Source organism: Nyctibius grandis, chromosome 3, assembly GCF_013368605.1.
Source record: "Nyctibius grandis isolate bNycGra1 chromosome 3, bNycGra1.pri, whole genome shotgun sequence".
In the NCBI taxonomy this organism is placed as follows: domain Eukaryota; kingdom Metazoa; phylum Chordata; class Aves; order Nyctibiiformes; family Nyctibiidae; genus Nyctibius; species Nyctibius grandis.
Genome location: NC_090660.1, coordinates 89,936,867 through 89,960,818, shown reverse-complemented (window position 1 = coordinate 89,960,818; position 23,952 = coordinate 89,936,867). Strand labels below are relative to the sequence as shown.

Here is a 23,952-nt window from a genome sequence, read left to right as displayed (position 1 = left end):
CAGGCATGCAGGAATCAGCGACACTGTTGAACTCATTCTATATTAAACATTGATTCTGTTGCTCATTGCTATTCCAGGTAAATAGCTTTGAGAAGCATAAATTTGTGAGGATGTTTACAAAAATTACTGTGTCTTATATGGTTGATTCGTGCAACTTTCCACTGCTGACAATGAAAATGACAGTAAAACATATCTCACCTATTTGTCAGGGGAAACATTTCATCTTTGCATGAGAAGACATGGGACGTTCTGTTGGTACTGTACCCTCTATGAAAAACACGGAAATGCTATTGCTAGTCTAGTATCTATGCTATTTTTCTTTCCACGGAAGGGGGCCGAAAATTAAACTTTCTCAAGAATGCTGAAGTACTTGGGTAGAAAATTGGGTCACTGAAGGAGTATAATAACATTCACATTCTTACAGGATGTCTATAATTGCTATAAGGAGAATATGGTTGAATTTAGGATATATGAAAGTTCATTAAATAGAATCTATAAAAACCTCTAAAGAAATATTCTCCCAAATGTCAGAGGTATTTTATTTTCCCAGGAAGGAGTTGCCAAGACTGAAATAAAGGGAAAAGAGTTGATACTATCAAAGTCTCTGAAGATAATAACTATGTGAATTGTGTGAGGGAAATGATTGGCGCCCTTCAAAAAAGCTTGCAGAAAGGAGCAGCTATTGAAAAGAAGAATTTTGAATGAAAGTTGTAGATACACTGAATAGTAATTTCTAAAGGAGTAGGTAATGATGTCCTTGTTTGTTTTTAAGTTGAAGATCACACCAAGAAACTGAGGACTAAGCAGTCAGTTCCCCTCTTTCAGTTGTAAGAGGACATTTTTCAAGTCCATGAAATGTAAAATGTTGGTTTTTTTCTCAGTTCCAGGACCCTTCATGGAAGGGTCAATTTGAAGAGGAAATCTTTTAGCAGTTTCATACGAAAAGTTTCATATTTAGTAAATAACATGAATGCTGTGAAAATCTTAGCCATTTTAGTAATAGTCCTAAGAGGGAAGGATTTTTGCCGTGAGTATTGTTAAAACATTCACTTGATTGATAAAGTACAAACTACATCATCTTCCTTCAATACATAAGACTGATGAAAATTCTCTAATCAGATAAGCACTTCTGTGAGCGCTATATTGATGTAAAGGTTTTGGAGAAAATGTCTTGCCCTTTCAGTTATATACTATGAATTATGAATTCTATGTATTTCTTCTCTTGTCATTAAAACTGCCATGTCATGCAACAAGCATTGCTAAAGTCAGTAGCAGTAGTCATATGATTAAAATATGTGTCAGTTAGCATAGATGTATTCAAGGGAAAACACACAAGATGAGCATAGTCATGAATTAAGCATAGATTCTTCTTGATAGAGCACTCAACTACAGATGCCTGCTACCAGAAGTGCTGGTGTGTACACACGCATACACTTGCATGCGTGCCTGTGCATGTCTGTGTTCCCACACGCACCTGGAAATGCATGAAAAAAAGAATCTTCTACCGCAGAGCTGATTGACTTGACTATGTGAGGTGGCCAAAGACCTATTCTTTTCTTCCCTCCAACTTTGGTTAACCAGGTAGGCGTTCCAAAAGTCAGGATTTGGACCCTTGTTTTCCAGTACATTTTAGTTCTTGTGATTTTGGCTCAGAATATTACGTGTTTTTAGACTCTGAGATGGTAGCAAATACAGAGAACGTGCTAGCAGAAGATAAATACAATAAAATTAATGTGGAAACTTCCCTATTTTTATGCTTTGGTTTTGCTACCTAATTCAGCGTTTTCAAATCTAACTACATATCTGGAATATATGATAATCCAATAAGAGTAAAAACAAATTGCATTAATAATTAAATCTGAAAGCATTCTAAACTGAAATCTATTTTCTCAGTTCCTCCCAGTTCCTCTGCAGCTATTAGCAGACTTCTGTAAATTCCAAAATGTTTTACTGGAGAGCAAAAATTTAATAAGAAATCTTGAAATCAGGTTGTAAATTGTCTGTAATTCAGCATATGTCCTGACAAAAAGCATGCATATTCTGCGGTTTTAAGGACTACAGCTGATATAGCGTTAGCATACTACCATTACATTGAATCTAGTGGACGGATCCCCAGAAGTGTTGAGATGATCATCAATAAAATGTAGAAAGACAGAGCATTTTCTGACTGTATCCAAATATATAATTTATTTTCCTTAAACAGAATCATGAACAATTTACTTTTATAATCTTTAGGTTTATAATGCAATGTGAATTTTCCAATGAGCATTTCTATTGAAAATTTCTAGTGTATTGTGAAATACATAGCTTCTGTTATATTTCTGAGTCAAATGAAATATATGTACAGAAAACTGTAATTCAAAACTCGGTATGAAAAGAAGCAGAAGCAAATCTACTCTCAGAGGTCCTATTCTGGACTCTCCTGTTGCTTTCAATGGGCTCAATAACAGGCAGTTCAGACACTCATTTTATATCCTGTTTTATATCTTCCATTCACCTTTGGATCAAAGCTGATATACAGCAGCAAATATGCAACTTTTAGTATAGACTTTCAAAGTACTAGTTTTAATTAGACTAAGCTTCGATTCCCAAAGAAAATTGCTCAACAATCAAGAAAGCTAAATATAGTAGAATGTGAAGTTTTCGTTCTGGATCAGATTAAATAATGGAGGAAAGGTTTTGTAATTCAAGTAGCTCCATCTCAACGCTATGTTGAAAGGAGAAGAATATCCATACTCGGCATTTATGCAGCTTATTTCAGCTGAGGACTCCAAACTACACTTGCAGATTTCCACGTGCTGGGTCTGAAAACAGTTCTATAAGAAGATAATCTTCACAGAGGGATCATTTTCACTGCCACTGAAATACAACCACCTATGAAATGTGATATGTCAGCCTCTTTAAATAATAATACCAGTATTAAAATACAACAGAAAATAGCACAGAAGTATTTTTTCTGTGTATGAAAAGTGATTAGAGGTTTTTATTCTACTAAAAACAGTTTTATAGAAACTATATTTGGTAAAACTTCCCTAAATCAGTGGGAATAAGTAATTGTGTCAGTTAATTCTTAATGTGCTAGGATCAGTTTTTATTAGTGTTTTTAGTAACTGTTTTGGTTTTTTTTCTTTTCATCAAGCTCTCCTCCTAACATTTGCTAGCTATCACTACTTGCACTCTTGTTTTGTTAGTGAAATCAGTTATGTATTATAGTGGAACTTCATTCTGAGATTGGGAATACACAATAAATTAAGAGGTAATGTATTGCTTAGGAAGCACATACATTTCAAGTTGTTACCTGTACCTTTCTAAGCTAATAATGCAGTCTGTTGAATTTCTTCATAACATACCCAAATATATGGATATAACTTCTATATGTGCATATTATATATGTACGTGTACACATATGTGTATACGCTATTCCATGAGAATGAAATCAAACAAGTTACAATGCATAAAGATGTAACACTAATAAGAGATGTAAATATGGGAAACAGATAAAATAGAATTCAAGGTCAGAAGTAGTGATTCATCATCTGCATAATCCGAGTAATTACTCGGTCATTTCTGCCTCATACCTGCAGTTTCCTTTAGTCCTACTGCAAAGATAATCTGTGTTATTTACAGGCCTCGGGAGGGGAGAATTCATCAGCCCATGACTCATTCTGTGGTTAAGAAACTTACAGTTATTCACATTATTTCTATGATACAATATGAATATGATACATGATGCTATGATGCGTTTTGTAGAATCCAAGGGAAAATGGGCAGTCCGTCTCTCCATGTCCATACTGGTTGCATCTCACCTTGCTCTTTGACAATATCGCTCTATGAGAGCACCAGTCCCAGTGGAATCCCTCGGATGCCATTCCCTAATACTTCTAGACTCGCTCTCTCTCTCTCTGAGTAACACAGTTCCTAAATCTATAAACTTATCCATCTAACATTTCAGACACTGGGAAGGAGATGATGAATTTCCATTGTTTTCTTCTTTGACATTTACAATGGTATTCAACACTTGCAATGCTGGGATTATGGAGCCATAGTAAATCTTATGTGACCTGTAAGAACAAGGCAGTGAGACCATGAATGCAAATCTGTCCAGGAAAAGAAACAGCTAAGTGTAAACACCTACAAAAACACAGCATGTCTCTGTGTGTGTGTGTGTGCATGTTTATTTTAAAAAGTCTTTGTCATAGTCTGATATCCTTGTCCATTCCATTTCCCAAAAGAAAAGCTGGATATTGGGAAGCAGATGTTCAACATTTCGTAGTACTATGAGGCTTTTTTTAAGAGGCAAGTGACATCCTGTACATACACCCTTCCATTTATGTCCAAGACCATTGCTAAATAGTGTCCCTTGAATTTTTGATAAATGCAAGGATTCTCTCTTTTTGTCAAGAAATTGTACAATTTCATTGAGAAGGACATATTCTTCTGTGAAGTTGTTTGAAAGGCACATGCTTAAAGACCATAGAAGTTCTAGAATTTTTGAATAAACCTTAGCATGAAAATTAATCAATCAAAATGGTGAGGTAAGTTTTATAGCCTTGTAATAACTACTTTTATCATATTAAATATTGCTTCTTCAAACACCTCATGTAGTAAAAGCTCCCTTAAAATTATAAGGGTCTAAGAAAAAAAACAACAGCTTAGACCAAATTCTCTGTTCTCTGATTGTTTTATCCTGGGAGATTGCTTTGGAGTAATCTGGTAAACTAATTTCCCAAAAAGGCCTTGTTCTATTGCTTCAACCTTAACCATTATGTCCAGAAATAAAAGCCAAACGATACTCATCAGTAAGAAGTTGAGTCTGAGATGTCACAACCCTGTTGAATTAGATTTGAAGTATTCTATTAGTGGAGAAGGGAAAAAACAGTTTTTGCAGCAGATCATAAAGCTTTTGCTATTCCTACCAGTTCTAATTTATCAGATTCTATAGGATTAACATTTTACATATAATTGTAAGCTATTTTATAGTTGTTTTCTTTTGACTTACACTATCTCTCTTTGTCCCAGCATTATAACGACGGACCCACTTGGCCCTGCTTCACAGGTGCTAACTAGTTCCCCACACTCTTACTGGAGCCAGCTGGAATTGGAAATGCTCAATACCTCTGAAAATCAGATAGTGTCCAAGACACCTGTTTTTAAAAAAAAGGAGGGATACAAGTCTACGTTATTTTCATAACATGGTATCTGAAAGGGTGTTACAATAATACAAATTGAGCCATCCCCACAAAATATTTCAAAATATTTTAAAATTTCTCTAAACACTTTTGTGGTTTTCTCTCTCTTTACTAGATCAATGTGCATTCAGTGGTTACAAAACTCAAATTTTTGGGGTTGACCTACGTAGCATATCAACAACACTGGGTATAATAAAGCCAATTCTACTACAAGCTTTCATACTATTCAGTGCTTTCAGCCAGATGCAGACTGTAAACAATGGAGGATGCATATGAAGGGAAGAGAAGAGTAAGGAAGGGAAGGGAACAGACAAATGAGCGAAGCACAGGCCAGTCCATGCCTCTTAAAACATGATGTTCCAAAAGCAGCCTCTAGCTCAGGAGACATAAAAATGCTGGCTGCTGAAATCCAGGATGATGTGATAGTCACTCTGTACCTCTTGTGTTTCTCAGATCTTTCCCTCGGCTACTGCTAACAATCACTGTCAGAGATAAAGGACACTAAGCTAGACGGGCAATTGATCCTACTTGACTTTTTCCTCGGAAACAAACAAAAAAATCCCACAAACAAACAAGAAAAAAAAAACAGGTAGACTATAAGCTTCTGCTACGTTTATTGTACTGGGGTTTTTGGAAAAGGAGGGATTTGAAAGCACATACACGGAGTTCTTTAGGTCTCGTGGGCTGGTGCTTGCAAGTCGAGATGTTGATAACGGAGTTGATGATACAACCTGTCCCTCTTCAGCCTGTGTGGTTGCCTGGAGCCCCCAGCCCACTCCGAGAGGAACAGGGTCATTGCGCTCAGGGAATGAGGGGGCTATTTCTGTGTGTTAAAAACCAAACAGACCACCCTAAGGCCGTCTCAGACTTGCAAATAAAAGACATCCAGGAGTCACCGAGCAGAAGAAAGCAAAGCCAAACGACGGACGAGTATATGAAGAAAGACTTCCCGGAGGTGTGGCCGCCTCAGGCGGCTGCGGAGGCGGTGCCGGTGCCGGTGCCGGGCGCGGGGGGAGCCAGCCGCGGGCTGCCGCCGCTCCGGGTCGGCTCCGCCTTGCGACTGCTGCCTCTCGCGATGAAAAAGGGGAGACTGCAGGCGACGTTCCTCTGTGCCCTTTGCGGGTCCCTAATGCCACCGGGCAGGGGAGGGAGAAGAGGTCCCTGCTGATGCTGCTGAGAAGGATTGTGTGTTTTTTCATTTCTACCCTGAAGAAGAGGAGGAGGAGGAGCCCCGCGCGAAGCAGAGGGCATAGCGGAGCCTTGTTTCAGCCCTGAACTGAAGAAGGGCGGGGGTGAGGGAGGGTAACTTTGAAACCCTGCAGAACTGTGTAGTGTGAAAAAATCGTTTAGGTGCTGTGCGCAGGCTACTGAGCAGAAGTCCTGTGCGATGTGCGGGAGCTTATGGGAAAGAGGCACCGTAGATGAGCTGAGTGTATGCGGAAGAGTTGAAAAGAAAGGACGACGTTGTCCCTGCTTCAGTCAGTGTCTCCCTGCACCCCTGCGTGCGTACACACAACACACACACACACAGTTGCAGCAGCGGCAGGGATCATCTGGAAATTAGGAAACCTGAACCTGCTGTTATTCGCCCAACCGTTTCCGCTTAGGGGACAGAGCGAGCACCTCGCTGCGCCCACCCGTGCCCCACCGAGGAAAGCCAACCGCCAGTAACCCCGTAACTCAAGTGACTGGGAAGAACGCGGTGGGGAGGGACTGGCAGACCCTGAAGGGAGCGGAGTTGAAGTGAGAAGGGAGATTGCAGACGTGGCTGAAAGGCAGGGCATGCTCTGTCCCTGCTAAATATTCCCACATGCCAGGTACCCATCACTGGAAATGGAAATCCTTTCCATTTTCTTGTCACTTCTTCTGTCAATGCGCCGTTTAAAATCTCTCTGCATCATCTCCCTTTTATTTTGAAAGCTGCCCTTGTTCCGCTTGTCACAACTGCAACAGGGGAACACAGGAACAACAGCAGAGGCAAAGCTTCATTTTAGCCAGGCAGACAAAAGAGCAGACCTTGCTGCTCTCTGCTCTCTATCTTGGAGTGACAGATAAACAGAAGAGATAGAAAAGTCTTGTGGTCTCCGGTCATTTAGCTTGATTTCCCCTCTGGTTTGCTTCCACAAACAGATTACAAGTATTTTCTGTTTGGTTTTGGTTTTGTGTTTTTTTTTTTTTTTTTTTCCGGTGGAGGGAGGTGCCAAACCAAAGGGGTGCAGGTATCAGTGATTTCTCTCATAAATCCCGGGAGGCAAAGCTCACTGATGCTGCTTAATTTTTACTTTTTTTTTTTTTCATCCCCTCTCCTCCCCTTTCTGTAAGGGAGGTGGACAGTGGAGGTTTTCACTCCCTGCTCCTCCAAGCTTGGTTTGTATCTCCTGTGCCTAAACGGTGCCTCTCATTTCTCCAGTGGAGGGGTGAGGGAGAAAGGGAAGGAGCTTTCCTAGGTGTCTTGCACATCTAAAGGGAAGAGCACAGGATCCATCAACCCCTGCAGCTGGCCAGGGATCACCCAGCTTGGCATTTTCTAAGGGTTGGGTTGTGGTTGGTTGGTTTGCTTGCTTGTTTGTTTGTTTTAATGCCTTCTGTACCTTCTCTCACTTTTCAATGGTGCCATTTCTTTGTTGTTTTTTTTTTCACCATGACTATTCAATGAAGATTTTGTTGGAGATTGATCCATGGCATAATGGGACATTGTGTAAGCAGTTAAAGATTTTTGTTGAAGAATGTACAATTCCTCTTTACTTCAGCTCTTCCTATCACCCCTTCCCCAGCAGTTGTGACAATTTCTTTCTTCCCATTTTCTCCTTCTTTCTTCTCCCTTGTCTAACCCCTCCCAAATATTGTTGCAAGGTTCCAAAGAGGCATGAATTTATAGACAGATGTGAAGAATTTTTTTTTTCTATATGGATATATACAAGGAGCATATAATTAATCAGATATGAATATGGCTCTGTAAGCACCCTGGGATAGTTTGACACCTGTAACATCAGGATATCTGTGGATCAAGACTGGAGAAATGGCAACAGGATGATGACAAAAGTAGGAAGGGCCTAAGAGGCAGATACCAAGCAAAGCTGTGGAAGTGGTCTGGATGACAGGAATCTCAGCAATACTTTGGGTGTTATGATGTGGTGCTGGACTATTCAGTAGATGTGACTAAGCAAGGAAGGGTATGGGCTAGAGCTTGTGGAGGTAGGGTGTGGTGAAAAGGCCTTGCCAGGCAACGGTAGAGCAGATTCAGGCTCTAGGGAGTCACCGTGCTCCCAACATCTGGAATGTTTTAAATGGGCAGGTATTCATTCATTGTTTGCCTCTACCAAGGTTTCTGGGAGCAGAAGCCGTGCTGACACAATGGGAATGTAAATCAAGGTAAAATGTATTCATTAATGGGAGTGGGGAGAGAACTAAATATAAATGCCTAGAATAGATGCAGTGCTGAAGTGAGTCCAAGCCAGCTCTATGGAGCTTGGCTGAGTAGAGGAGCCCGCATCCAGGATGTAAAATCTGACCTACTGGATTCGCAGTTGCTGGGATGACCCCCCAGTCCGAAGGAAGACTACAGAAACTGCCAGGGTCAGCACCTGGGAAGCTCAGGCGCTGACAATAGAGAGGAAACCGCTTCACAACATCACTCTGGGACTGTACGTCGGCAGGAAGAGAAAGGGCCAGTTTTGCAAAGCCGTTTTTTTCTTTTTCTTGGGCTGTTTTAGGTGCTTCATCCCTGTTTGGCCCTCAGTATCCAGTGTTTTTTCCTTCCCTCCGCAAAGGCAAGCGAAGCGGCTTCTCAACAGGTGCTGTGGAAACTTGCGCGGCTCTCGCGGCCACCGCGACGCGGAGAGAACCGCCCGAGTCTAATTTTGTAGGATGCTGCCGCCCCGCGACTCGTGCTCACAAAGCAGCTGCTTCGGCAGCAGCCCCGGAGCCACGCATGAACCGCAGCGCCTCCGCACCGCACCCGCTGTGTGCCGCGGAGCGGCGAGGCGCGCCTCGCCTCGCAGGCAGCGAGCCCATGACTTGCAAATGATCGTACCCGGCACACAGAATAGCCCATGACTTGCAAATGATCGCACCCGGCACACAGAACGCGTTAATGACAGGGGGCTGAGCCAGGGAAAAGAAATGTCCTCAAAGCTCCGGGTTGGTCTTGACCGCAGACCTTCTCCAAGAGCGGGGCAAAGCGCAGCGAGCAGCTCGCTTCAACAGACGCAAACAGAGGCTGCCTGTGATTAAAATTTGCATTAACGTCGCAGGCAAGCCCCTTCCCCTCGGATCACCCCTGTCAGGATAACGTGAGATGAGGTAAAAGCCCGCGACACCCCCCCGCCTCCCCCCGCCCCCGTGAAACAAGAATTATCTTTTCCACGAGATGCAAATGGGGGGACAAGCAGCTGCAAAGCTCTACAATAAACTGTTTCATCCAAGGCAGAGCCAGCTTGGGAAGGCACGCCTTTGAATCCCCCCCCCGCAACACACCTTCTTCCCACCCGTGCAGGCAGCCTCTGTAGGCGATAACCAAGTCTGAAAACTCGGAGAGGATCGATAATGTCTACTAAATATTCTGGGAGTGTATGAGTGTGGCGGGGAGGAGGGAAAGGGATGAGGAAGGGAATAAAAGGGTGATTAATCAGATATTAATCACTGGCCACAAACAAGGGGAGATTATTTCGGGTAGGCAACCGACTGTGGGGAGTTGCAGAATAGATCCTTTTACTGAAGGCACGCATGATGGGATCAGCAGTTCACCGTTTAGCGATGCCTGTGTAATTTTGAAGGTGCACATTATTCAAACCACATATTTCTTCTTTTCTCTGTGTGTAGCATTTCCCCTGTCTGCAAGCACAGATTTAGTGGAAACATTTATGCCGCTAACTAGAGGTTCCCCTTTTGCTCTCCTTTCATGAACACAGAAGCAGGAAGAAAGCAAAATAGCCCCTGCCCCGAAAAAGAGACAAAAACCCAACCCCAAACCCTCACAGACATCAGGAAAAAAGGGACCAAAGGAGGGAAGAGAAAAGGTGCCGATCTTTGCACCCAGAGGCAGACCGTGCCTTCAAGGCTGAATTGCTAACGTGCCTTTTTCCACAGTCAGGGAGCCCCGCATGCATACAAACAGCTGAGCGTGAAGCGCATTTCGGGCTGTGAGACGGCTACGCACACGCTGGGCTCCTCCGTAACTTTCCCCACGCAACGGGTTAAACTAATGAGTGCATCGATACAGGCATTCCCGCAAAGAGCCCGTTGCTCGACCGAAAACCAGAAATGTAGGTAATCCCCCCCCAAACACACTACCATCATCATCACCTTAAAAAAGTCATCCGGTGGTGTTTGCTTGAATATCCACTAGTTAGAGGCTCTATGAACCAACTCACGTCTCCGTTTGAGCATACTGCAAGAATATTTATTGAGCCCCAGCTCAGTCACTGCATTGAACGCCAAGCCTGGCAAGCAAATACATTTCCTATCTCCGAAGAGACCTCTGAATCAACTCCATTCCTCCCCGCTTTAGCAATCATTTATGTCTTTCCATTGCAAAGTACCCACGGTAAAAATACAAAATAAGAGATAAATATATTTTTAAATACACCTTGGTATAAGGCGAGAGCTTTCAACGCCCTGACCGAAAGCAAACGAACCCCTAAAAATATACCCCTCAAATACTACCCTACCTTTCACACACGAAACCATCAATAAAAAGACGAGGTTCCAAAATGTAAATCCACTTTTAATCTCCATTTTCTTCACCAGGATGAAGTCCAGCCGGCCACATTTAGTACATCCCCTTTCCCAAAAGTCTGCTAATTTCGATTCCTTTGCACGGATTTCCCCTCTGCAGATCGCTTTCATATTATTCTTGAGAGCTCCTAATTCCTATTCCTTGGCCAGGCGCAGCGGAGTTGTTGCTGTTGATGGTGCGCGGTCACAGCTCGGAGTGAATGGTGTTTCTGGGATACCACAGCAACCTTGACGAGGACTCAACCATCTCTCCAACGGGGGCACAAAGTCTCAGCTACTCTCGATCGTGTCTTTTCCTTCCCTCCACCCCCTCTGCTACCCCAACTCCCTGCACAGCCGAAACCCACCACAATGCTGCTCGTTACAGCATCCACCACGAGCCACGGCAGAGCATCTTAAAGCTCAGACACTCTCTCGAATAAACTCCAAACAGTATTTGCAATTGAGATTCTCCCCCCGCCCCCCTGTTCCCCCAAGAGGATCAGTTCTGCCTAGGAAAACGGCTCGGGAAAGGACACGGTGGCGAGGTCTCCACAGCCTCCCGGAGGAGCCTGCGACGGCTGATACGCCGGGGCTCATCCATCCTGCCACCGCTCGCAAAAACAATCAGTGCCTTGTCATTACGAATTCACGTGCGATGCTTGGGGCTGCCATCGTCACCACCGGCACACACAGAAACACACACACACACACACACACACACACACGCCTTCGGGCACACACCTCGCACGAGAGCATGTGCGTCTCCGAAGGGATTTGCAGGCAAATTGCTCTGCGCGGAGGCATTAATTACAGGCCGGTCTCCGCGGGCGCGGGGAGGCGGCGGGCAGGAGCGCGGCGGGCATAGCCCCGCTCCCCGAAGAGCGCGGCCACAGCCGTGCCCGCAGCTGAGTGGGCTCTTTGCCGCCGCGGGCGGGGGGAAGGCGGCCCCGCGCAGGGCAGCGCAGCACGCGGGGCGGCAGCTCCCGGCGGGCCGGGCCGTGCCGCGCAGGGCCGGGCGGGGGGGCGGCGGCGGTGCGGCCGCGACTCCACCAGGAAGAGCGCTGGCGCCACCTAGCGGCCGCGCTGCCGCGCCGCTCCGCGGGGGCGGGGGACGCTGCGCGGGGGGAGCCCCGGCTGAGACGGAGAGGGAGCTGCCAGCCAGGGCTGCGGGAACCACCACCGGCCCCGCTCTGCGGGGCTCGAGACCCGCGCTTTCAGCTTCCCTGCTCTTCCCAGCGCAAGTACCGCGCAAGGTGCGCGGGGCGGTGGCTCCTTCCGCTGGCAGTAGCGTGCGGAGGGGGCGGGCAAGCAACGCCTGCGGTGCGGGGGCGTGCATGTGATTGGGCGTGCGGAGGTGTTTGTTCCAGGTGCGTGGGGGGTGGTGGTGCGTTTTTGTGCGTACGGGTGTGTGGGCGTACATGGGTGTGCACGTGTGTGTAACTGCCCCTGTGCTGCGAGTGCGCCCGTGAGGGCCGGCGTGTGGTCGTGCGTGCGTTGGGCGTTTTTTCGTGGGGGTGACTGTGTGTTTGGGTGCATGGGTGTTTGTGCCCGTGTTTGCAAGTGCACGTGTGTGGGTGTGTTTGTGTGCATGCACGTGCTGTCGTGTGGGATGTGGGTGCACGTGGGCATGCGTGTGATGTGTGACTGTGCATGTGTATTTCTGTGTGCACCTTTGTGTATGTGAGTGCGTGTGTTGGTGCATGTGCATCTGTATGCTTGTGTGATTCTGTGCATGTGAGTGCATGTGTGTGCGCACACGTGTTTTGTGTGCATGCATCTGTGTGCGTGAAAGTGTGCACAGATCTGTGTGTGTCTGTGCATACATGTATTTTGTGTGTGTGCATATGTGTGCATGTGTTCTTACACATGCCAACATACGTGTGCCTCTGTGTCGGCACATGCTCATGTCTTGCACAGGTGTGTGCATGTGTTCATATAGGTTTGCATGTGTACGTTTTTATGTGGATGTGCATATGGTACATACATGTGCATGCGTGTGAGTGCATGGGTATAATCTGAAGTACTGACTTTCACGGTTGTGTGAGCTGGGAAATTTTAGCAGGCAGGCAGTCACGGAGCGTGGATCTTTGCATGTGTGTCTGCACAGGGGTTTGCATTTCCCCATGTTGAACAGTGTGTGTGGTTTTTGTGCATGGAGTGCATTTGTGGAGAGGTGTGTCCTGGTTAGGGACAGGGGTGTCAATGGCATGTGAGGCTTTCTATATATGTGTGCGTGGATATGTGAATTTGTATGAACATATATTTATGTATATATACATTTTATATGTATATATATGCAGTAGTACCATGATATCATAGAAAATAGTACTGAAGGAATCTGGAAAGGTAATGATTCATCCTTTACTCCCAAAGCACAATGTAAAAGAGGAAGCGTTCATGGCCATGAGTCTGCTCCCATGTGAGTGTAGGGGTGAGCAGTATGTGCCTGCCTTCCGCCTTTACTTACAACCATGCCCTGTTTTAGTGAGACCAACAGCATTTAGCAGTGTGGCCCTGCATATGGCTGGCTTAACTTGTCTCTCTAGCTGTAAGACTGTATGTAGCTGGTGTGAGGAAAGAATATCTTTAGCTGCAAGTGCTGACACTAACCGGCCCCATCGGATCCATACAGGTTTGTTTACCATGGAGAAGCAAAGGTATATATTTCATGGCCTCGTGTGCTGTCTACGGCCCTCTCTTGCAGACACATAAGTCTTGGAGAGTGACTGTTGTAATTGAAGCTTGGTGGGCTTGTTTGCTTCCTTTGCAGCAGCTCAGGAATGTGATCTCACAAGCAATACAAACCCTATGCTGGTGTTAAGGGCAGTGCCACGTTAGGATCAACTTTTTGACAAAATTTTAGTGGTCCCTGTTTTAGGTAATGTGGGATGGGTGAAAAACACTCTGTTCAGAACCTGTCCACTGTATTCGTTAGAAGAATTCCAATATTCTCTCTTTACTATGTACATGTATATTCATTTATGCATGTATGTATGCATGTAACTGGAATCCATTTTTCAAGAGCATTTCAAAACTGAAGGGAGACTTGTGCTTTCAGAATAGCACGAATGGCCTCACTTCTAGTATTCAGCTTTTTTATATGCTTGGAATAAAGTTCTGCCCTTATTCCCCCGAGAATGCTTTCCAGCTCTGGAACTCAAATTTCCATGGGGTGAATACTTTATCAGTTACAGAGAATAAGAAATAGATATTGAAGGTCTAAACTTATTATTTCAAATTCATGAATTGCATTGGTCAGTACTTCAGTACATAAGTTATTTAGGAGGCTTATTTTGATGCTGTTAGAAGTCATGTCTGTTTAATATCCAGTAAAATTTACACTGTGAGTTATCTGCATCACTTCTGAAAATGAAATTTTGGCTCATCAGTTAGATGTTAAATGTGAACGAAGAAATGCTTACAGTTAAAAATGGAATGCCCAAGGAACATTTGTGGCTAAATTCCTACTAATTTTCAAAGGTCCTTCGTCTTCCAAGTAATTTAGATGCATTTTAAACATAGTACTTCAGGTACTAAGGAAAGTTTTAGGCACATTTGACAGTTTTAATGCTAGGGATTGATTTGCATTTCTTTATAGAACACACCCCCACCTCAAACATTGTGATGTTGCATTTTTATTGTGGTTGTTTTTTTGTTAAATACTAGCATCCCATAACCTTTTGAGTGATTCTGGATTTAAGCTGTAGATTATGCTCTCTGTTTCATATTCATATAGTGTCCCACTCCTTCCTCCTCCCTCCTACTTTTCCCCCCTTTCCCCCCTTTCCTTCCTTCCTTCCTTCCTTCCTTCCTTCCTTCCTTCCTTCCTTCCTTCCTTCTCTCCTTCCCTTCTTTCTCTCTTCCCCTTCATGTCTTCTTTCTGTCTAATTCTTTTGCTCTCTCACGCTGTTTTGCTCCCTCCCATTGTGTTTTTCATTCTCTTCCTTTCTCTCCCTCATTCTTTCTCTTTCTTGGCATCTTTTTTCTTTTTCTCCTCTCTCCTTCTTTCTCTTTTTCCCCTCTTTTGGCATGGGCAAGAGTATTGATCATTTGGGTGCCAGTCAAGGATGAAAGTGACTTGGCAAGGACCATTAAGTCAATCACTATGATTAAATACTCCCAAGAATTTTAAAATGTGCTGAAATCAGAAATGGGCGGATACTTAAATGTCTGACCTGTCAGGCACATGAGTATCAGCATTGCTAGTGGAAAAAGTGTATCAGAGACCTGACAGTGATGGTGTTCTTTTGTGCTGTAATTGTTGGGTGCTTCATAAGGTAAACTACGCTGTGATGCCTTAGTTATAGTGTCTGTAAGCAGGCACTCTTGCCTCAGAATCTCCGAGAAATAAATACACCAAAATAGTTCTATGGAATAATGTACTACTGTTGGTATTCACATTTCCCCCCTTCACAGTTCCCTATTCACTTTGCCAAGGTAGATCAAATTTAAATTTTGATAATTACATTACAAATTTCTCCTACATTTTCAACTGCATTTGTTATTCTTCATTCGCTGTCATATACTTTTGTGTAAGGTATCTGTATTTTGTTAAATAACTCCTGCATTTTGTCCCCGGGTAACTTCACTCTAATTGTAGATAGACTGATTGCTCTGCTTTAAAAAATGCAGTAGGGTCTTCTGTGACAAGTAACACTGTGAATGATACGATACACAGTGCTTGTAAGCACGACGGCTTATGTAGGCATGTGTAAAGCATATAGGCGGTGGTATTTAAAAATGTGTATTTGACTTAGGATATGAATCTCATTCTCTCATCTCCCATAATTATTTTGAACATCCTGACCTAATGCAGAATGTGGAATTTTCTGAATTCCCGTAACTTAGTCCATCTGGTTATAAACTCAGATATGATTGTTAGACCTAACCATGACCCTGAACTGCCTGCTCATCTGTCGGTGAGCCCTAACATTCTTCTCTTACCCTGAAAATAGTAGGAGAGTGTTACAAATATTCTCCGAAACTTCCATTTTCTCACTTACGCTTTTCAACATGTGTTGGAGTCCTTCAGGGGAGGTCGCAAAGAGGAGGACACCATTGTGCCGTCCCCAGGTAGGTGGCACTTCACTCCTTGCCTCTGTATACTCAGAGTAGAACAGTTTTACTGGTGTGAAACAGGTAATGAGGTTTGGATCGGAAAGAGTGAGACGGGGATCATTCCACAAATGTTGGGGTGCTACCATGTGCTGATGTTACTACCATGTATTCACAGTACAGAATACTGCTGTAGCATGAAGATTAAGTATAATACTACCCAAAGAAAGATGCGGTAAAGTAAATATAGTGGTGGAAATAGCTGGAGGGGAAAGTTGCCATAATACCTACCTCCTCTTGACTACTTTTTAACTTAAGTTTTCATAAACCAAGTTCTAAGCTGCCTCTAGCACAAAATATCTCTGTTCAAGAAAACCAGATAGGAGCAATATTCTAGAGTACCCACTTACACCCCCTGAATAAAGAAAAAAAAAAAGGAGTATTTCTTTCGGATGCATTGCTCACAGAGAGACAGAGATCATATGTTTCATTTTCACAATTAGCTGTGATCTCCCTGTTAAATGTTCATTGCATTCTGCTAGAGGCCACATCTGAAATCTGTTTGGAGACAAGAGAGAGAATGCAATTTTATTTTATGCAATATTTCCTGATTTAGATATTGTACTAGATAACACAGTTTTCTAGTGGAATTCAAGGAATTACTTTTGGTCTACTGCTACCAGATTTTGCATATCTTGGTGACTGAATTTATTTTTATTTTATCAGTCATGATCAATTAAGATGATCTTGGTGTGTAGTTGTGTTTGTCTGGGATTTAAACAACTGACATTCTCAGCAGAAGCTGTCACCACTGTAATGTTCTCCCATCTCTGGTTAGCAGAGTTTAAGTTTGATGACTTGGAAATCCTAGAGGGTGTGTGAAAACCAGAAGTCTCTGGCTTCATGCAGACAGAATGACTTTTTACATGGTATGTGCGGTGAGGCCAGTCTCACTAAGATGTGCTAGGCAGGCATCTTGGGCAGAATTTAGATCTTGATTCCCGTGTCCTTAGTAATTGAGTGGCATATGTTCAAACAGTTTTTTTTTTACACTAGCTGTATAACCCCTTAGATCTGGCAGTTTAGGAGCCAGATGTCATTTAGGACCAAAGATGCCATTGTTTATTCTGCTCAATGCACTGCTTTTTGTTGAGATACATAAGTAGCTCCTAACAAGTTAATGCATGTGATACAGTGCAACATTGTGCAGTGAAAGCTTGCTGAAGGGACTCTTGAACGGTAAAAGTTTGGAAAATATATTTAATGTGATTGTTTCAACAAATGCAATTATTTAGTATATACTTAAAGACAGATTATCACCTGGAGTTCTGGATACCATGGACATAAAAAAGGGAAATTCCTTAATAGTGAATGACTGCATGTAGTGTCAGTAGAACAAAAGAGCAGAAGAGGTAAATATTGGGGGGAGAAAAGTGTGATAGGAAATTGCTATGCTTTGTCACTGAAGGAGTAAGTAAAAGAGAGATGTCTAGAACGGCATCAAATGCTATACTTCTGTCATAATAGTACTGCTACAGTATGTAAAGGAAAAGAAATCAGGAAAGGGTGGTGAGGTGCTGAAATAGGAAGAAAAAAGATTTCATTTTTTTTAGTGGATTGTGTAGGTAGGAAAGTGGGTGAGCCAGTGGGGGGAGATTAAAACATGCTTCTAAATTCCACTTTCCTGCTTGCATTAGATTGAGACATAGTAAAGGTATATTAAACATGTCAGTTATTTAGCTGTCATTCAGTGATAATCAGATGCAATGTATGTACTATCATTCTTCATTGAGCAAATCTGAACTGCATTCTCACTGGTGAGTGTAGATTTTCTTAGTAAACTTCTATTTGTTAGCCAGGGGGTTAAAATAATATAGAAAAAAGGTTTCTACTGCATCTCAGATTTTAATTATTTATGTGACTGGCTTTTATCTGTATTATCTGTTGCATTGTTTAATGTTTAATGTTTTTAATGTCTTTGTGTGGTTCTTGGAATGTTAAGGAAGATAAGCGCTGTAGATATAAAATTAATAATTAATTATTCTTGATGATACTTACAGGAGTTACATATATAAATCCTCTGGCGTGTGCAGGAGAACAAATCTAGAAGGTTTCTTTTTGCTGTTACTCTGCATGAAGGATTCTCCTTGGCTTGAACAGAAATTCTGTGCATGGAGCTGTAAAAAAACTAAACCTGTAAAATATTGGTAACCTTGACTCTAATTTCAGATTGCAAATTATATAATGAACATCTTTTGTAAGTAATTCATACCTAGAAAGATGACTGACATTGTATCTGCCTACCATATACTCTTTAATAAATGCCCAAGAGTATAGAGACTGTTGACATTGCAGACAGAACTGATAACCTGGTTTAGAGACATATTTCTGGGTATGCAACTAAAGTATCCTGATGGCTTTTAGATGTCATATGCTGAGGTTATAAAGGCACAGACAGGTTAGGAAATTTTGGTGGCAAGTGTTTGCAATTTTTAATCTTGAGGAAAAGACAGACAAAAATGGAATTTAAATGTATCTGATGAACACAAATATCACAGCTGAGACATTTAATTTGGATTCATGACTGCATTGTTATTTTGTCTGAGAGTGTTCAAGATAGCCTAGTAAAATATTTTGTTTGTATTATTTAATGTTAGACATTGATCGGAAGCTGGAGGGGGTTAAAGAAAGTGGGTGGAAAAGATCATTGGACTAGTTTCAGGCTATTTTGTTTCAGCTAGATATTTGGTATGCATGAGCATAGCTAGACCCTTTTCCCATCTGTTTCGCTCTGTACTCCACTCTCAAATGATTTATAAAGTTTGAATCCCTTCCCCTGTTTAGCCAAGTGCAGTATTACAGTGAGGAGTATATCAGTGCTGCTTTTGAATAGCGTTTTGCAGCCAGCTCTGTCTCTTGCTTCTTTTTCTGTAGGGGCATTGCATATCACTTGCAGAATGATGAGCTAAAAGTAATGACTGGTCATGTGGTCATGCTATAATTTTTTGTGCAGCTTGAAATGCAGATCTGAGCTGACCAGTGTTAGGGCACGTGATAAAAAGCTCATCCCCACACACACAGAGGAGCAGAGACATGAGCTCCTGCCCCGACCTCCCCAGGGCTATCCCAGGAGAGCATCAGTCCCATGGGCCAGGTGCGACCCAGCACTGTGAGTCCCTGGGGGTGGTTCTCCGGGACATCACACAGACTGGGGGGGTCCCTGCCCTGGGGGACAAGTGCTCATTATGGGATGCAAGGGAAGAGCACGCTGGAATTGTGTGAGACTTATTATGGGATGTTTAGGGGAGGAACCAAAGGTGGGGAAATGGATGGATCAAGGTGATTTGGGGAGGAACAACTGTGAAAAAATGGAGAGATAAGAAGATAACAGGGATCAGTCACCTGATGACAGTTTGCTGATTGGTACCCTTGTCTGCATTTCAAATGGTGGGCTACGTTTTTCAGCACTATACATCTATAGTTTACTTAGTTTGATGCTCTCAAATGTGCGGCTTCTTTCCTCTTTATTGTTTTGCTGGGTAGCAAAATTTGTTGGCATGGTATGTACACTAATTTTGATTCTAGAACTGTTCTGTTATTGTTTTTTACATGAAAATATAGAGTGTATAGCATTACCCATTCTCATGAATGGACTAGATGAAATATTAAGTCCTCCAATGTCAGTTAGTAAAAATAAAGTACGTCAATAAATAGAAATTATAATATTAATATCCAGAGGCACTAACTTTTTATTTTCTATACTGTGCCAGTTTACCACATGTAAAAAATTTCTATCATCAAGTTCCTCTGATTTTTTTCTTCTGATGTATTTTTACAGCTTTAGGATTTCCAATTTCCTTTGAAGGTGTTAGCTACCTTTCTGAAAGAGTAATCAGTTGCATTTTTTTATTTCAGGCATAGTATCTATCCATATATGTGTTTGTCATTATTATAGAAACAAAGAAAAATGGACTGTAGTGTATTGTCTTACTGAATGTATGACCATGTGCATCTCAGTCTACTTGTCTTTTTAAGAAAATTGTTTCATTTATAAGCAAGCAGTTTCTTGTCTGAAATCCTAATAGCCTCTGGCAAAAGCATCTAGAGATAAAATAAGTGGCATCAAAATATTTTGTACTAAATGAGAAATAAGATTTGTATTAGCAACATTGAAGGGCTACAAGTAAAGAAAATAATGAGAACTCTGAATATTGAATATGTTGAAAACTTGACAATGGACTTGGGTGAGTGTAAAAGAATCTTTAGTAGCTCTACAATCATTAACTGAAGCAAGTTCAATTTAGCTGTAGATATTTCAGAGTTATTTCAAGAAAATATGTTGTAAATAATGTCAACTATTGGAAAGGCTACTCAAAATAATTCATTTTGTTTCATCACAGAAAAAAGTTGGAATATGTCTAGAATAAGATAGAAAATAAATAGCAAAATACAATATATACTATATGAACTCCATATAATTTTTCAATATAATTAATGCATAGTATAATAAAGCAAGCAGGTGGGGTAGAAGACCAGCTTGGCTGAACAGGGAACTCCTCATGGAGCTGAAGAGGAAAGAGAAACTATGTGATCTCTGGAAGTGAGGTCAGGCTTCGCAGGAAGAGTACTGTGGTTCACATACGCAGGGAGAAAACACAAAAAGTCAAAGCTCAAGTTGAAAGTGGCCAGTGTTGTTTCAGAAAACAAGAAAGGCTTTTAAGAGTATGCTAATAGCAAGAGGAGGTCTAAGGAAAATGTTGGATCGATACTTGATGGTTACCTGAAAAACAGGGATGAAGAAAAGGTGGAGGCATTCAATGTGTTTTTTGCCTCAGTCTTTAATAATACTGATAGACCTTGGACTGCCCAGTTCTCTGAGTTGGAGGACCAGGAGTGTGGGAACGGTGACTTTTCCATTTGTGGACACTGAAATTGTGAGGGACCAGCTGTATCAGCTGAATGTCCATAAGTCCATGAGGCCTGATGGGCCTCATCCCAGAGTACTGAAGCAGCAGATGTTACAGCAAGACCCCTCTCAATTACCTACCAAAAGTCTTGGGAGTCTGGGGAGGTCCCCACTGACTGGAAGCTAGCCAATGTTATTCCAGTTTATAAGAAGGGTATGAAGGAAGACCCAGGAAACTACAAACCTGTTAGTCTAACGTCAGTTCCTGGAAAAAATATGGAGAAGATTATAATGGGTGCTGTTGAAAGGCATTTAAAGAGCAATGCAATCATCAGGCAGAGTCAACTTGGGTTCACAAAGGGAAAGTCCTGTCTAACTAATTTAATCTTTCTATGGTAAGGTCACCCACATAGTGGTTGAACGGAAGGCAGTGGATGTAGTTTTTCTGGATTTTAGTAAGGCTTTTAATACTGTCCCTCACAGCATCCTTCTGGACAAGTTGTCCAACTGTGGGATGAGTGAGTTCACAGTGCACTTGGTGTAGAACTGTATGAACAGCAGGGCTGAAAAAGTTGTAGGGAATGGGGCTACATCTGAGTGGTGACTGGTCACCGACGGTGTTCCTCAGGGTTCAGTTCGAGGGCCAATTGTATTTACTATTTTTATCAGTGATCTGGATGCAGGAGTTGAATGCACCATTAGCAAGTTTGCTGATGATATGAAACTAGGAGGTACCTTTGACTCATTCGAGGGACAAGATGCCTTGCAGATGGATCTAGATAGATTGGAGCATTGGGCCAATAACCAGTGGCACGAAATTAACAAGAATAAATGCTGGATTCTGCACCTAGGATGGAGTAACGCTGGGCACGAATATAAATTGGGAGAGGAGTGGCTAGAGAGCAGCCCTACAGAAAGGGATCTGGGGGTGCTGGTCAACAGCAGGCTCAATATAAGTCAGCGGTGTTCCCTGGCAGCTGAGAGGGCAAACCGCATCCTGGGGTGCATCAAACACAGCATAATCAGCTGGTCAGCTAAAAGAGGTTATTATCCTGCTATATTCAGCATTGTTGTGGCCTCACCTTGAATACTGTGTGTACTTCTGGACCCCGCAATTTAAGAAGCATGTGAAGGTGCTTGAATGTGTCCAGAGGAGGGCAATCAAGCTGGTGAAAGGGCTGGAAGGCATGTCCTATGAGGAGCAGCTAAGGACTTTGGGCTTGTCTAGTTTGGAGAAACGGAGGCTGAGGGGTGACCTCATTGCTCTCCATAGCTTCCTGAGGAGGGGAAGTGGAGAGGGAGATGCTGACCTCTTCTCCCTGGTATCCAGTAAGAGGATGTGTGAGAGTGGTCCAAAGCTGCGCCAGGGAAGGTTCAGACTTGACATTAGGAAGTATTTTACAGAGAGAGCAGTGAAACACTGGAACAGGCTTCCTAGAGAGGTAATTGATGCACCATGCTTGTCAGTGTTTAAGAAGCATTTGGACAATATACTTAATGATATGTTTTAATATGGTCAGCCTTGAAGTGGTCAGGCAGTTGGACTAGCTGGTTGTTGTAGGTCCCTTCCAGCTGAACTACTCTGTTCTGTTCTGATCTGTTCTGTTCTATTCTGTTCTAAATATTTATTTAACATGAAAATATTATTGAAATTGATTACAGCTAGAGTAAAATACACCTTTTTAAAAATTTTCGTCAGCTTCTGTACATAGATATTGTTTAACTGACATAAGTAAAATGATGCCATTTCACGTTAACCGTTTATAATGGCCCTTAAGTCCATCTCTTCTCACATCATTACATATAGAATTTAGGGGAAACAGGGTGAATACAGAGTAGAAAAAAATTGGAGATGAGGAAATATTTCTGAATACAACAAAGAAGTTGGAACTTACTAAATTTTACTTTCTAACCTTCATTTTTAACAAGGGAAAAAAGGAAGATCTGGGGAACTACAGGCCAGTCAGTCTCACCCCGTGCCCAGCAAGATCATGGAGCAGATCCTCCTGGAAACTGTGCTAAAGCACATGGAAAATAAAGAGGTGATTCATGACAGCCAACATGGCTTCACTAAGGGCAAATTGTGCCATACAAATTTGGTGGCTTTCTACGATGGGGTTACAGCATTGGTGGATAAGGGAAGAGCAGCTGGCATCATCTACCTGGACTTGTGCAAAGCATTTGATACCATCCTGCATGAGATCCTTGTCTCTCCTGGTTTGGATGGTCTCCTGGTTTGGACTAGGACAGACTTTTCAGTTAAGGTAAGTTTAGTTTCTTTTAAGTGACCTTACTTTCTGAAGTTGAACACGCGCTTGTTGCCATGGGAACTAGGGTCCCTGTTGGGTCTCTTTGTCCCCCAGAGAAAAGGACCGTAAATTATCGCACCTGTGGGGAGGAGTGGACAGGACAGGTGACTGAAACCTGGCCAATAGGGTATTCCATCCCACCCATGTGATATACTCAGTTAAAAGCTGAGGGACCACAAGGGTCGCTCTTTCTTCCCCTGTGGCCGACATCTTGGGAGGATTCTGCCCATGCTCCTGGCTTCGCTCCTGAATCCGGTTCCCACCTGCTGCCGTGTGTGCTTCGGGACTGCCCAACGCCTGCCCTGTAGCATCAACGGTGACATGGTTGTTATCGGGGGGAGCTCAATAGTGGTTTTGTATACAGTTCAATATTTATTATACACTTTCTTTTCCTTGTTTATTAAAACTGTTTTAATTTTCCAACATGTAAGTCTCTCTATCTTTTCTCTTATCCTTTTCCCCTCTGGAGAAGATTAATAGAGAGTGTCTGTCATCTGTTTAACCGCCTGCACAGATTTAAACGTTGACATGGTCGCACTCATAGAATTGTGGTCAATTTCGGCTCGATGTCCAAGTGGAGATCAGTGACGAGTGGCATTCCTTGGAGGCTGGTATTGGGAGTGGCGCTGTTTAGCATTTGTCAGTGACATCGACAGTGGGATTGAGTGCGCCCTCAGCTAGTTTGCCAACGACACCAAGCTGTGTGGTGTGGTCGACACGCTAGAGGGAAGGGATGCCATCCAGAGGGACCTTCACAGGCTTGAGAAGTGGGCCC

General features: G+C 42.8%; 1 protein-coding gene across 3 annotated transcripts in view; it reads right to left on the bottom strand.

The window, feature by feature from the left end:
- CSMD3 (CUB and Sushi multiple domains 3) overlaps positions 1-11,036 on the bottom strand; it is a 790,297-nt gene extending 779,261 nt beyond the window's left edge. For all 3 annotated transcript variants that reach the window (XM_068397267.1, XM_068397268.1, XM_068397269.1), the window contains exon 1: positions 10,859-11,036. In XM_068397267.1, coding sequence (XP_068253368.1) covers positions 10,859-11,036 — 178 coding nt within the window. The remainder of the gene's footprint in view (positions 1-10,858) is intronic.
- Positions 11,037-23,952: the final 12,916 nt, after the last annotated feature.